This window comes from Harpia harpyja, chromosome 13 (genome assembly GCF_026419915.1).
Source record: "Harpia harpyja isolate bHarHar1 chromosome 13, bHarHar1 primary haplotype, whole genome shotgun sequence".
Taxonomy (NCBI): Eukaryota; Metazoa; Chordata; class Aves; order Accipitriformes; family Accipitridae; genus Harpia; species Harpia harpyja.
Window position 1 is genome coordinate 10,521,307 of NC_068952.1, and position 14,029 is coordinate 10,535,335.

A 14,029-nucleotide genomic window follows, 5' to 3' on the forward strand; every position below is an offset into this window, starting at 1 on the left:
AAAAGTGCAAATTAACGATTGCTTTAATATCTCCAAAGGCAAGAACAGTATTTATTGCACTCTCAGCAGATCTAATTTAAGGGCAGCTTTGGGTTAGCTTCATTACAGTTAAATGCAGAGGCTTGAGGGTGGGGAAATGGAGGGTGGGTTCTGTTCCTCAGTACGTAACAGACTACTGTGTGGTATAGAGCAAGACATTTGCTCTTGATCAAGTTTAGTTTCCACATCTCAAAGTCAAGGCTACCACCCTTAAGACAAGCAAACACGCACATTAAGAACCTGTAACAGAAGATTCAACATGGATTCTACATTGGTTTTTTGTAGGTAAAGTCTCAGGAGAACATTCATGGGTGGTTTCAGGATGTGTGTGTTCTCTGTGCTTGTGTGCTGATGTGCTTTATGAGGACTGCCTGTCAATCATTGCCCCTCAAACATCTGTACGTTACTTCTACTTACTTTGATAAAAGCTGTGTGAGCATCCCTTCTGAGCATGATGTGAACCAGCAGAATGTGACCTCTGCTCCTGACTGTTGTATTGACCGAACCAAGCCAAGGGCTACTGCTTCTGGCTTGCCATTGCCTACTTGCTGAAAGTCAGTGCTCATTTTCATCCGTTGCAGTAACTGATCATGGAGCTGTTCTTTTACCCAATCCTGCCTAAGAGTCCGTTTCTTTCTTTCAGCCATGCTTGAAATTCTACATAGAGTTTCCTTTGGTTTTAGTTTAGCTCATTTCAGCAGCGCTGACTTGTGCAGCAGTTATGTTAGCAGTTCAGAGGGGGCAATAAATTCTGACAGGGCCTCAGTGACAAGTCGTTAGGCACAATGACCTTTTGGGTTGAATGAGCTATGGCCAGAAAAGTGTGCCTAACCCTCAGACGCACCCGAATGCTTCTTTTGGGGAGGGTTCTGCAACCTGCAGCTATGTTTTTGCAGTCAAGAACTCAAGATGAGTTTGTAGCTGGAGAGGTGATGCTGCAGAGAGACTCAAGCCTTATTTTTCACAGAAAGAAAATCCATGTATCAGCATCTATTTTCATTTGTGTCATGCTTTAAGCATGTTCCAGAATTAGTGAATTTTTATTATATTTCTGACAGAAGTCTATTTTTACAATGATTTTTTTCAGATGGCTTCTTCATTTCTAGTAGGTTAAACCAAACTTCTTTTATTTTCATTGCTGGAAATGGAAATGTTGAAAATATGGATCAAAAAATGAATCTCAGATTCTGATCATTAAATTGCAAGACTAGATCCTGTTCATGTTTTATTGCACGTGTGCTACAGTGTCCAAGAAAATACTACATGTTTGCAGAAAATGCGGAGAGCGAAATAAGACGTTATGTATGTTGTCACCATTCTACAATGCTTGTAGTTACAGTTGGAGCTAGTGAGCTCCCATTAGTTTGCTTTCTTCTCAGTGGGACTCTTAAAGCTTAGCTCTTCTGAAATCAGGCTGTGGATGGTTTCATAATATGGGGTGGATTTAAAAAAACCTTAAAAGTAAATATACAGTGTGAGTGACTTTTCTTTTTGTAGCAAAATCTCTAAATATTAGGCATTTACTGTATGTTCCTTTATTGCATTTTTAGATGTTTATCCCAAAGTGCTGCAGTTTTAGTGAAAATTTGAACAAGATGTTCCTGTGTTTCTGTGATTGTGCAGTTTTGTGTGAGGCCTTTTATGATGAAATTAAATTTGAGATTAGGAAATCCCACTTAAAATACATTAATATGCCATTTGATATAGAGAAGAAATTATGGAGTGACAGTCGCTTGGTTTACTAAATATACATGAAGAAGTATTTAATAAATCTGTGTAAGCTGAATATACACAGTTCTGAAGAAAATTACTTCATTAAATGAGTTTGCATTCCTAGGCACTTTTTTTTGATGTTTTTGTAGTGGCTGTGTGGTGAATCACTTTTACAAATGAGACTCTGCAAGTTAAAATCAATGGGTTTCCCAAAAGAGGAAAAAAAGCCTCATTTGATTAAATTCTGATCCAAATTTTGGCAGGTTGCCACTGCTGTAATTACATATTGAATTGAGCTATAATCTCTCAACACCTCAGAAGCTATGACTATGAGGAAGTGAAATAACGTGTTTTATTTTTGTTACCCTGTTAATCGTGCTGAATTATTTCCAAAAAATAGACACCTCTTATAGAGTCTTTATTGGTGCAAACCATGCAGCTGAATTTTTTGGACCAGGGAGGGGGGAAGAAACAACAAAACTTTGGCACAGACAGAAGGTTTACAGCAAATGTTTTCTACGTCTGCATTTTTTGTTCCATTTAATTATTTTTAAAATGTCTTAGGTACACAACATACGAGTATAAGCTCATAGTGCACAACGAGGTAGGATATACATCAAGTGAAGAAGTGATAGCTACTACATTAGCGGGATTACCAAAGAAAGGAAGTATCCTTATTGCACGTGCTGTTAATCATACTGCTGTAGAAGTGGAATGGTCAAAACCAAGTAAGTGTGCTTAGTATTTATTCCAGTAACTAGATGTTAACCTGCCATCACTTATGTTGGTCTGCCTTGCTCTCGTAGGAAACACGGTCCTTGTCTTGATTTATAATATACCTAAGTGTCCTTGAAAGGAGAGGAAAGAAATAGGAAAAAAAATGTGCACATTTTGCTGTTTCTCAGTCATGTTCGTATTTATTAAATGCTATTTCTGCAGAATGAGAATAGTGAAAGGGAAGAAATAGTTAATGGAAACTCATGAGAAATCTATAAAGTAGTAGTACACAAAGTCCTGTTGTCTTTGTGGTGTATTTCATCTCTTTGTATAAAAATTTACATATACATTCCTTCAGGATGAGAGGATCCCCTTTCTCTTTCTTTTTGCTCTGCTCCTTAAAATTAATTTAGCCAATTTCTCTAGCTGGTTTGCTAATACAGCAGTGGGGAATTTCTTCATGACTTACATGCAAATGATTTTATAAGGACTGGGTGCTGAATTGCAACAAATGTAGTCTCTTTATTTTATAATTGCATGCCTGAAGTAAGCATGCTTATAAAAACTGACAAATGTAATAGATCTGAAGCAGCTCACTGAAGTTTCATTACCTTAGTAATTTGAACCCGTGACCTTCTAGATGTAGGTAATGCAATCTGGTTTTATTTTCATTCATACCTTAGAAATTTCCTCCATATATGTTTGTTAATGCAAAGGTTAAACACCAAGACAGGGCCATTTGTTATTTGAAAACCTTATCATATTTTATTACTACTTATGTTGCAGTAAGCATATTAACTATTTTGTAAACCCATATTTCTTTTTTTTTTCATAATATTAGTTTTCAAATTATTTTTCTGTTTTCTTTGGGAATTTGGGAGTCTTTAATGTAAGTTGCCTTGCTATCTTTCTTTTTCTGGAAAACCTGCTGAAGGTTTCTGACTTCTAAGGATTTAGGACTTGTATCTGCACCACTTAAAATAAAAATAACATATCACTCTTGCTTAAGAATTTCTATGACAAAACTGTGTATTATTAAATCTGAAAATATGCTTTTGGCTTTTACCAATGCTCTTTCCAGGTCAGCTGAGTCCTGTTTAGTGGTACAGTGTGTCATCTAAAGCAGTATGTATTAGTGCTTAAAGTTTTTGTCATAATTACTCTTTTCATCTTGATGCCTACTGGAAAAGCAGTTGCATTTGATCAGATCTGAACTTAAACTGTTTGACAAAGGACAGATAAGATAACAGACTACATCTGAGTTACTAAAATGGAGAAGCAAGACTGCCTGGAATCCTTGTTTATCGAGACCAGTGAATGTCCTTCCCTTTGTAGCCAGAAAATTGTACTGGTTTTTTCTTCCTTTCACTGGGGAAGCTAGTGCTGGGCAAAGCACGTTTTAGGAAGAAATGTGAGATTTTTTTTTTCCCCTGTAAACATAATGCTTCTGAGGGTATTACAGCTTTACATGTAGATGATACTATCACGCTTGTTCTAAAATAAGAACACGTAGATTTTCATTTTCACTATGGCCAAAAGGCTGTCCGTGTAAAGTTGAATTTAACTATAATTCAAGGCATAGGCACTTGCCCCTTATTCATGGGTAGAGGACTAACACAGGAATTCAGTACTTTTGGGGTGGGGGAGTATTATTTGAAGGGAAGGAACAAAAAGGGAAAAAATCTTTGAGGTTTCCATCTTAAACTAGTGCCGTAGAGCAATCTGATTTGCTCTCTTCCTTCTATCTGGGTGAAAGCCATCCTTTTGCAGTGGCAAGCTGCAAGGTCCACACACCATTTCTAGCAGTGGATTTCACCTATTAAATTTACTTCACAGATTCCATTGTCATCATGGGGATGTCCAGAGAAAGAAAGCTTTCTCCAGTATTAGATAGGATGATGAACTGTTAATGATTTTGACAAGTTTGGAAGAGCAGTCTGCATCACTGCTTATAAGAGTGAAATTGAAGGCACTTGATGGAATCTTTGCTTTTTTTTAAATAAGGGGGCCTGCATAAAATTTGCTTTTCTCTTCACAATAAATGTTGTTAAGAAACTTGCTGACTGAATATTTCCCAATGGTTTTCCTTTCTTTTCTTAGCACTACAAGATTTGCAAGGAGATGTTGCATATTACACCCTCTTCTTGAATTCTACTGATGATGGAAGATCTCTGAGGATCCAGGCTGATGTAAACTCTATAGTCGTAGGTGATTTGCAGCCCAACACAGAGTATCAGATATTTTTTCAAGTTTTTAACGGAGCCCACAGCATCAACAGTGAAGTTGTGCATGTGACTACCTCAGATGGAGGTTGGTTAGCAGTGAATGCAGCTTGGCTTAAAATCTGAGAATGAAATTGATTGATTTTTGTTAGGGTTGAGATCAGTCATCCTTCCATTATAAAATTTCCGGTATAAAAGGAAAAAGGGCTAAAACGCTAAAATGCTTAAGTGCTGGTTGTCATCATGTGGTAGATCAATAAACGGTCCCACTGAGACAGCAGCAAAAGCTCTAATAGCAGATATTAACCCAGTTTGTTCTCATCTTCTCCTGCATATTCCTATCTGTGTGCACTAAGTTTGGAACTGAGTTCATATCAATAAATGGTGGAATTTAGAAACAATTAATGGGTTTTTAAAAGATTTGCTCTGTGAAGCGATGTGCTTTTGACATGACAGTCATACAAAGGGCCTTCCCTGAGTCACCTGAAACTCTAGGTGTAAGTTCAGCCTCTAAGAAAATTCTTTATGAGTCATTTATATGTCAGTGGGCAAGTGTGTGTGGGGGGGGGGGGGGTGAGGGGAGGGCAGGGGAGAGGGGGAGGATAAAATAATAATAAAAAAATTGTGCATCTGAAATGTGTTTAGAATGGTCTTTCTAATCTTTTTGCTTTATAAAGTCTCATTATAAACATTATAATATCATTACCTCAGAAGCAAGTGTTCCAGGTCATTAGCAAAGCACTTTAAGTGAGGATTCCATTTCCTTTCTCATGCCAAAGGTCAGCACCTTTTGTTTATAAAATAGAATCAGTCGTAAGGGCAATTTTTCAACTGGTAAGGATGGGTTCTTATGATAAAAATAGGTCTTTGCATGGTTATTTCTGACATGCTTAGATAATTACGTAATTTAACGCTAAGGAAGGTGGTGGTTTTTTTTTTTTTTAAATAAGTGTTAGACTTCATCATTACTTATAGTAATCAACATTCAAAACCATTTACATAATGCCAATATTGCATATTGCTTCATATTGCTTCAGCTATGAGGCTGATAACGTCACGTTCCACCAGACACAAAGTATTTTGGTCTCACGTTTTGCTTTAAAAGCAAAATGCTCTGTTTTTCTCCTTTTTTTGGAAGGATTAGGATTGGGGGAGACATAAAAATAATATTTATATGTTGGCAGTACAGATGGGTTAATAATTTATCATCATATCTCACTGGCCACATACTACTGATGATTGACACTATGCTGCTGGTATAAAGCATTTTACCATCAGCTCTCGTGGTTTCTAACTGAGAGTATAATAAGCCAATTTACAGAAGACTACAGACTGTGATAACTTCATCAGAGGAAAGCAGATAAGCAGTGAACCTTTTGCTAAACCTAAATACTAATCTGCATTTGGTTAAACAAGTGCTTTTGCAGAGACAGCTGGAGTTTATTCAGTTTCTTCCTTTATTTCTAGAGCCTGAGGGCATGTTCCCTCCAGAGGTTGTCATCATCAACAGTACAGCTGTACGTGTCATCTGGACATCGCCTTCAAACCCGAATGGTGTTGTCACAGAGTACTCTATCTATGTAAATAATAAGCAGTACAAGACTGGAATGAACGAGCCTGGGTCTGTCCTTTTAGCAGATTTGTCTCCATTCACTGTATATGATATACAGGTTAGAATATCTTTTCTGGGTTGTGCAATATACCTTAATTTCACATAAAATGTGTGTCTTTCCAAGCAGAATATTGTTTCATGGATTTCTTTACATACATGGACATATATTTGCATTGATGTTTGTGTGCGTATACATACAAGGCATGAATTTATTTTCAGCATATTTTAGATCTGTGTACACTTTTCATAATACAAATTTCCATTATATTTTTTCAAACCATCAAAACTCCATTTACTTTCGCCTAAATGCTCTGTGCTACAACATTAGCAAAGCCCCAACATATATTACAAAGAGGCAAAGATTCAACTCCTACTCATTAAAAGAAAATTGCAATTGTTTTAGAAACATCAGGCATGCATAATATATCAGCACAGAGAAATAATGATGTTGCATTTGTCATCCTTTTATCATTTTTTTTTTCTCCTTATGCTTCCGAGGAGGAAGCAGAGCTGATCTCTGAAATCATAGTAGTACTTTTTATGCTGTTAATAAGTACAATATTTTTTCTTTCCTTTTCCTTTTCTCTATCTTTGCCTCTCTATTCTTATATCTAATGAAAGGCAAAATACTATGTGCAGAATAAAAAAAAAAGAATAAATAATATCTTTCTATCCTTAAGTTGTATTAATATATTCAAGAAATGCAGTTTGATACATAATTGTAACTATTCCTGTCTATTTCATTCAGGTTTTGTTTACATTATATATGAGAAGGACTTAGTAGTACCATGTATACTTCGTTCTGAAAATTTGCATCCAGTTACTACATGCCATAAATAAACATCACAGACAGGCATACCGTAACAGATTTCTATGTTCCAGCCCCTCTGAAACAGCAAACCTCCATCCATGAATACACATATGACTTTCTGAATGCCGCTTGGAAACACATTTGTCTTTTCTCAATAACAATGCAAATTCAGTGTACTGCCTCACTTATAGACCCTCTGTATTAATTTACCACGGCCACCTTCTGTTGCTTGAGATGTTAATTATTCTTCTCTTCTGCTTTCCTAGTCCTTATACTGGACTTATATTTGCATCAATGTGACGGGTAAAACCGAAATAAGCTGGGTTTAATTTTTTTTTTCTTTTGACTCTTTTTCTTCTTGTCCTGGAAAGAGTATTATCTTGGATGCATGTGCATCTCACTGGTAATCTTACTACATTATCTTTCATTTTTTGTGCTCTTTTATTTTGAGTAACTTCTCTGTTGACAATACAGAAACAATGTTACCATCCTTCACTAGCTATTTCACTTTGCCTCTGCTTAGTTTAATCCCAAGAATTGAAGGAATAAGTTTTTATTTCTGTGGCATTTTTCATAACAAAGTCTATGATTTCTATTTGCATTTTTCACTTTTAATTTTCCAGAATAGACATGAAAGAGTAGAAAATATTAAGGAAAAACTATCCTTATTTTTATATCAGAATATATGGTAGGTGTAGAAAACTTACTCAAGCCCCCAGATCAAAGTACATTTTTTTCAGTGTTGTGTACCAGATTCTACATATACATGCAGAAAAAAAAAATCACAGCAACTTATTATTGCATAAGTTGCAGTTGCACTGCAACTTGTCACTGCATTGTTGGTGATAATTTAATAGAGAACAATTAGTGCCAGAGGGCTGCATGTACATTTTTTTTTTTAAATGGTTTGGGAAAATGTGATACAGTGCAGTGTATCTCTGGTAGAAATACGTATCTCAAAGCTGTAGTATTTTCGTGGCCCTATGGAATCTGTTAAATAGAAAGAATCTTGGGTGAAGAGAGAAGTCTGAAAAAGTAGCAGAGCTGAATAATTTCTGCAGCTATGTGAAACTCATGTTCTTCTTCATCAGATTGAAGCCTGCACGGTGTATGCCTGTGTGAGAAGCAATGGAACCCAGATTACAACTGTGGAAGATGAGCCGAAGCAGCTGTCAGCACCCATTATTCACATAATTGGCTCAAGGTACTATGCTATAGGTGGCTTTCATATATTGGAGCAATTTGTAGCTGGAATGGGGACCAGAATGTAAGCTTGTCTTCTCTCAATTGAATAAGGTGCATAAAAGAATTCAGTATATGCTTTGAAAATATTTTTCATGGTTGTTATTTTTCATCTTGGAGTTTTGGGCCAAAAGAGCAACTGAAGAAATCTCACCCTTGGTTGACTGTACATACCCATTTGGGTATCACTGTGCTGTGATAATAAATAACGCATAAGTGGAAGTAGTTAAGAGAATAAGTGTAGAGGAATGAAAATTATCACATTTCGCTGTCAGTTAAGAAGAGGAAGATTAATGCTCAGGGAGCAATGCAATGCTGATAATGGAAACTTAGAATAATTGTGGGTAAAAAAAAGTCACCTATCACAACAGTGAGAATTAGTAAGCTATCTTAAAAGGCATGCATATCTATGTCTCCTTGAACCACTGTTTGCAATCTGCCTATCCACTACATTCACAGGCATGGGCAAACTTCTTAATTGTAAAGGGAGCATCAGATTTGCAATCCTTAGAAGCAGCCAAATAGTAACATATACAGTGATTCTTTGGGAGTTAATCTCTTCCAAAGACAGACTAAAACTATGTTCGCTAACACATTTTTCAGAATTACACCAACAATAAAACAGTTAGCCTCCTGTGTTTATGTTGTTGTGCATGGGATTTTATTACACTTCTGGTGGAGTATGCTCATTAGCAGTGTTTCTTTTGTAGAAAGAAAAAAGATATCTTTTTTTTTAAATAACAAAAATCTAACATCTGAGCCTTCAGAAATGGCCAGCAGAATGGATTTGCTTCTCCAGTCTCTTAAGGACTTTGGTTTGCTGTTTATCATTTCTACATTTTGCTTGAATTCAGCAGTTGTCTCTGTGTAAGGGTGAAATTAAGCTTGCTATTTTTCTGTCACACATACAGATATAGTTAAAGCTTGTTTCATGATAAGAACTCAGTTCAGGATCTCATCTTTTGCCCTTGGCTTTAACTTATGTATGCCTTTGTATTGTCTGTACTGCAAACACTTATGCATGTTTCTGCTATTATATATAGACTAAATATGTCATAACACATGAATGCAAAAGGATCAAAAATGCCTTCCTACTTTATAATCTGCTCAGCCAGAAACAGACTCTTTCTACACTGCCTTTTTCTACATGTCATATTATCATCAGCTGTTCTTATATCCCAAAAGAATACTAACTACTGATCGATTGCCCGGACATGTCTGGCCATGGCCTACACGTGCCCCGGGTAGTTCATTTATTTGCCACGGTGGATTTGCTAGAGTGGAATTTAATCAATAGCTAATTCATTAATTCTGGTCCTCGAGTATGTAGGGATTGTGCAGTATAAAAATGACTGGCTGGCTTCAGCTTTGATTGAAATATGACAAACACTACGGCTGACAGCTTCAGCAGGTGCTGGGCTGAATATGAATTTCGCTTATTTATCCTCCATAAAAGAAAAAGCTTGGGCAAAAAAACAGTTTGCGTAGACAAGAGGACATTTTAATACGTATCTGTCATCAGACAGAGAAAAAAGGCATTTCTAGAGTATAGGCTCATGGGATACCTGAGATATAACACAGACTGTGCAGTTTATTGCCTTTAATTGGAATCATGGTGTTTTTTCCTCTTCTGAATCAGTTTGGGGGGCTGTATTATTGATGAGAATGCTGTAGGATAATGTCTTTGTAGCATTCACAAATAATTGTTTTAAAATTTGCCTCAAGGTGCTGCATGACATAAATTATAATTTCACCCACCAACTTCTAAGAAGTCTTTCTGATAGCAGCTCCATCCACACTGTTCTAATGAAGGTTATACCACCAGAGCCATTATAAATACCTTACTTTTCCACCCCTTACAGTTAATAACTCAGCTTCAGGCTGAAACTTGGCACAAAAGGTCGCAGTCCTGGAATGATTATTTTATAATGCCAAACTTCAAATAGAAAACAGTATGGGACCCAATCCTGAAGTCCTAAGTCAGGTTCTGGTTTGTTACTTTTCTTGTCTGAGTTTTGGGTGATATGGGGGGGGCGGGTAGAGAGGTAGCATTGGCCATGTTTAGGCAGAAACAAATCCTATTCAAATCAAGTATGCTTTTTTTTTTTTTTTTTAGTTAGAACCTCAGTGTTTGTCTCTACAGAAAAGTATTTTATTACACAGCTTAGAAAGTTCTCCGAGTACTGCATGCATGTGGATGCTGACTTAAAGTTTGTGTAGTGGATTAAATTCTCGTGGTGTGTTCGAAAATAGTTCATTCCCCTTTAAAATACTTTTCTTCTTTCTCTTTTTTCCTTGTAATAAATACAGCATGGTTCGGTTTTTTCTAATAACAATACTTAGCAGCAGCTTTGTTCCTTTCAGAAAACTGAGGCATAATGCAAATGTACCTGGCCAGCAATTCTGCTCAGTGCTTTATTAAAAGGTTGATGGGTCTGAAAACACCCTGTGGCATAAACCAGGGAAAAACTAGGGAAAAGCCTTCATAGCTTCATGAAGAAAGAGAAGGCCCTTTATGCACCTTGGGGGGAACCGGAAAGCCTGGTCAGGGTGTAATAGAAAACTCAAAGAAGATAAGGCTGTGGGAGAAAAGCTAGGTGAATTCTTTAGTTTGATGTTCAGTATCATGGGGTTTAGGAAGGTTTCTGTATCAGATGCTGTTCGTGGGTGAATGAGCTGGAGGTGTTATTTCAAATTAACATGTTAGTGAGAAATATTTTAGAACAAATGGGTAAAACATATAGCAACAAATTGTTGGGATGATGGTATTTGCTCAGGAGTTCTAAAGCAGCTCAAATATGAAAGTGTCAAACTCCTGTGCTGTGTAAAATAGCCTTTAAATTGGTCTTGATACTGGAGGAATGGAAGATGAGACAATGTAGTGCAGATTTCTCCAAGGGTGTCAGGGGAACTAAAGACCAGTAAGTCTGATTTTTCCATACTGGGAAAACAGGCAGAAAGTAAAAAAAAAAAAAGGAAGGTATTCATGACTATGTAAATAAACATGAAATGCTGGGGAAGATTGTTGTGGAGTCATGTCCAGCCAAGCTATGACAAGATAACCAGAAATATCCAAGGGACAGGCAAGACACAAAGGTTTCTCATGTACGCTGTGTTTTATAGCACTTTCCCTAAAGTGTTCAAGACAGCGTTCCCATGGAGGAAACCTGATCGCTCTCCCTACTTTAGTAATGGGAAAAGCAAAGCACAGAAAGATATCTCTAAGTTTGTAGCAACAACAGAAGCGCAATGCTATTTATCAGACTTTCTGTACTGTGTCATACCACCTCTCTAATGTTAGCGCTGCAGTCCACAATACAGCAGCTAGTTAACTCTTGTGCAATAATGCTGAAACAGTTGCTCAGTATGTGTGATCTCCTGGTGAGGAAAGTATTTTATCCACTGATCATTAATAATAGCGGTGTTCCCTACCTTAAGAATGTCAGGTGAATCCTGTGATTTTTCTGTGATTTCTTTTAATGCCAACTCCTGAAAGTAAAGTCATTGAATCTTAGATTTGATGTGATTTTTTAAATTTATGTGATGAGACTAACACAACATTCATTCTCAAGATTCAAAATGAGGCCTTGTTATTTTTTTAATCTTCATGGTTAAACCTTTACTGCTGTGTTGAAAAAAAAAATATCAGGAGTTCTTTTCATAACTCATGGACACTTGAAGTTGGTGATACTTGAAGCTGGCAATACTTGAAGCTGGCAAAAAACAGAATTTCCTTTCCAAAATCTGGTTTACCAAAATGTATCTGATGTGATATCAAAACTCTGAAATATTGATATTTTTCATGGATTTAAAAAAAATTATATTTCTGCCTGGAAATGTTGGGATGAACATCTTCACATGCTTGAGCCAAAGGATTTCAGTTTGCTCTGTTGCTCCGAAAGCAAATACACCTTTGTGGATCAGTTTGAAATTGTTCTTTGTCTCCTGGAAGTGCTGCAGCGCCTCATGGACCTTGTAGCCTGAAGCAGTTAATTTCTGTGAACCTGGTTAGGCGGCCTTTTCTGTGGGACGGAGCCCTGCTTCAGCATTTTCACCACATTGACAGCAGTCATAGAAGGGACTCATCCAGCATTTGAACTACCATAATTGCACATGCTTGAAGTGAAGTTTTCTCTGGGCAGACAAAGATTATACTCCACCTGCCAGGTGTTGTACATTCATCTGTGCCTAGAATTTGCAAGTCTGCTTCTGCTTCAGGTTGTAGGCACTTCCCAGCATAGACACAACTCCAGTTTATCTGAGAGGGAGTAACTGGGGGATGAAGAGAAGGAGAGGGTGGGCAGGCTCCGTCCCCATGTTTCTGCAGCTGTATCAAATGCACCGTACGTGATCCAGCTGGCTGCACGCTAAAGGGCCCATTGTGTCTCATTAAATCTGCACCTGCTCAAGAAGGTTTTCAGCTCAGCCTGGGGTATTTCTTCAGATGGGGGATGTCAAAAAGCCTCTGCAGTCCTATGACAACCCTGCTGATTTTTTTTAAACTGAGCTATGCATTCTTCTTGCTGTGATGCTTTCAAAACCATCACAATTTGCCATGGGTGGCAAACACCAGAAGGTGTAGACATAACTGAAGCATTCATAAAATTGTGAAGGAGTCTGCTTATCTGTGAGTCATTATTGGAAGGTCATACTGAGATTTTACCCTTTCGGTGGCACTGGTCAGTGAACTCCCATGCCACGTAATTTTCTTGTGCAGCTGCAGCTTTACACAATACCGGGCTATGTCCACCCCAAATGTGTATTGAAGAATAATAAAGTGATTGCTTGTTAAAAGAAAGAAATACACACTGTGCTCTGCAGAAAAGGCAAAACCTTCAAATCATTGCATCAATTCTTAGGCCTAATTTGAAATTATTTTAGAGAGAAATATGCCTTGCAAAACTGTAAAAACTGGCAGAATACTTTGAAAATATACCCTTGAGGGTCTGAATGAAACTTGCAGAAAGCAAATCATTCAAAAATATGACTGGGAATGCTTTCTTTGCTCCTGTGATCTATACTGTGCAAAGATCAGGAGAGAGTTACAATGGCATTTATAAAGTGTTGCCCATCTTTTCCTTTTCTTTTAATCTTTTTTCTGAAGTTTATACAATATATTTTCCTGCTTTTATGTTTTTAAGTTAGGTCCTGTAACATTATTTAAATGTAGACATGTGTGTATGTGCGTGAGTGTGTGTTCATGTGGATATGGTAGAATATATAGTGAATACAAAATAGCCATGTATGGAATATGGAATTAATCTATGGTTGAGATGAAGACCTTGGAATGATAATGGTGACTCTACAAGTCACCTATGAAGTTATTCCTTCATAGGTGACATTAATTTCTGTTCTGCAAAGGCTTATTGCTGTGTGTATTCCTCTGTTTATACCTCAAGGAAGTGAAATAATAGTTCAGTTATTTTTATTCTGTTAAGATGTCAAAGTTTATCTCAGCAGCTGCTGTTTCACTGTAACATTTTCACTTTAAATTAATGCTAATTTATGATGTCACTGGCATTCTGACAATGGCTGTGTAATTGGGACATGGAGATTAAAAAGAGGTGCTTGGAGCCTAAGTATATACTATGCAATGTTGTCAGTCCTCCTATTGATCTACATGTAGCATTGGGATCTCCTTCTCTCTACCCAAAGAAAGTCATAGTGAAAGAA

The 14,029-nt window shown here is 37.0% G+C and overlaps 1 protein-coding gene across 5 annotated transcripts in view; it reads left to right on the plus strand.

Moving 5' to 3' along the window:
- USH2A (usherin) overlaps window positions 1-14,029 on the plus strand; it is a 408,741-nt gene that overhangs the window by 281,838 nt on the left and 112,874 nt on the right. For all 5 annotated transcript variants that reach the window (XM_052805222.1, XM_052805224.1, XM_052805225.1 and 2 more), the window contains exons 44-47: window positions 2,317-2,480; window positions 4,570-4,779; window positions 6,159-6,361; window positions 8,206-8,318. In XM_052805222.1, coding sequence (XP_052661182.1) covers window positions 2,317-2,480; window positions 4,570-4,779; window positions 6,159-6,361; window positions 8,206-8,318 — 690 coding nt within the window. The remainder of the gene's footprint in view (window positions 1-2,316; window positions 2,481-4,569; window positions 4,780-6,158; window positions 6,362-8,205; window positions 8,319-14,029) is intronic.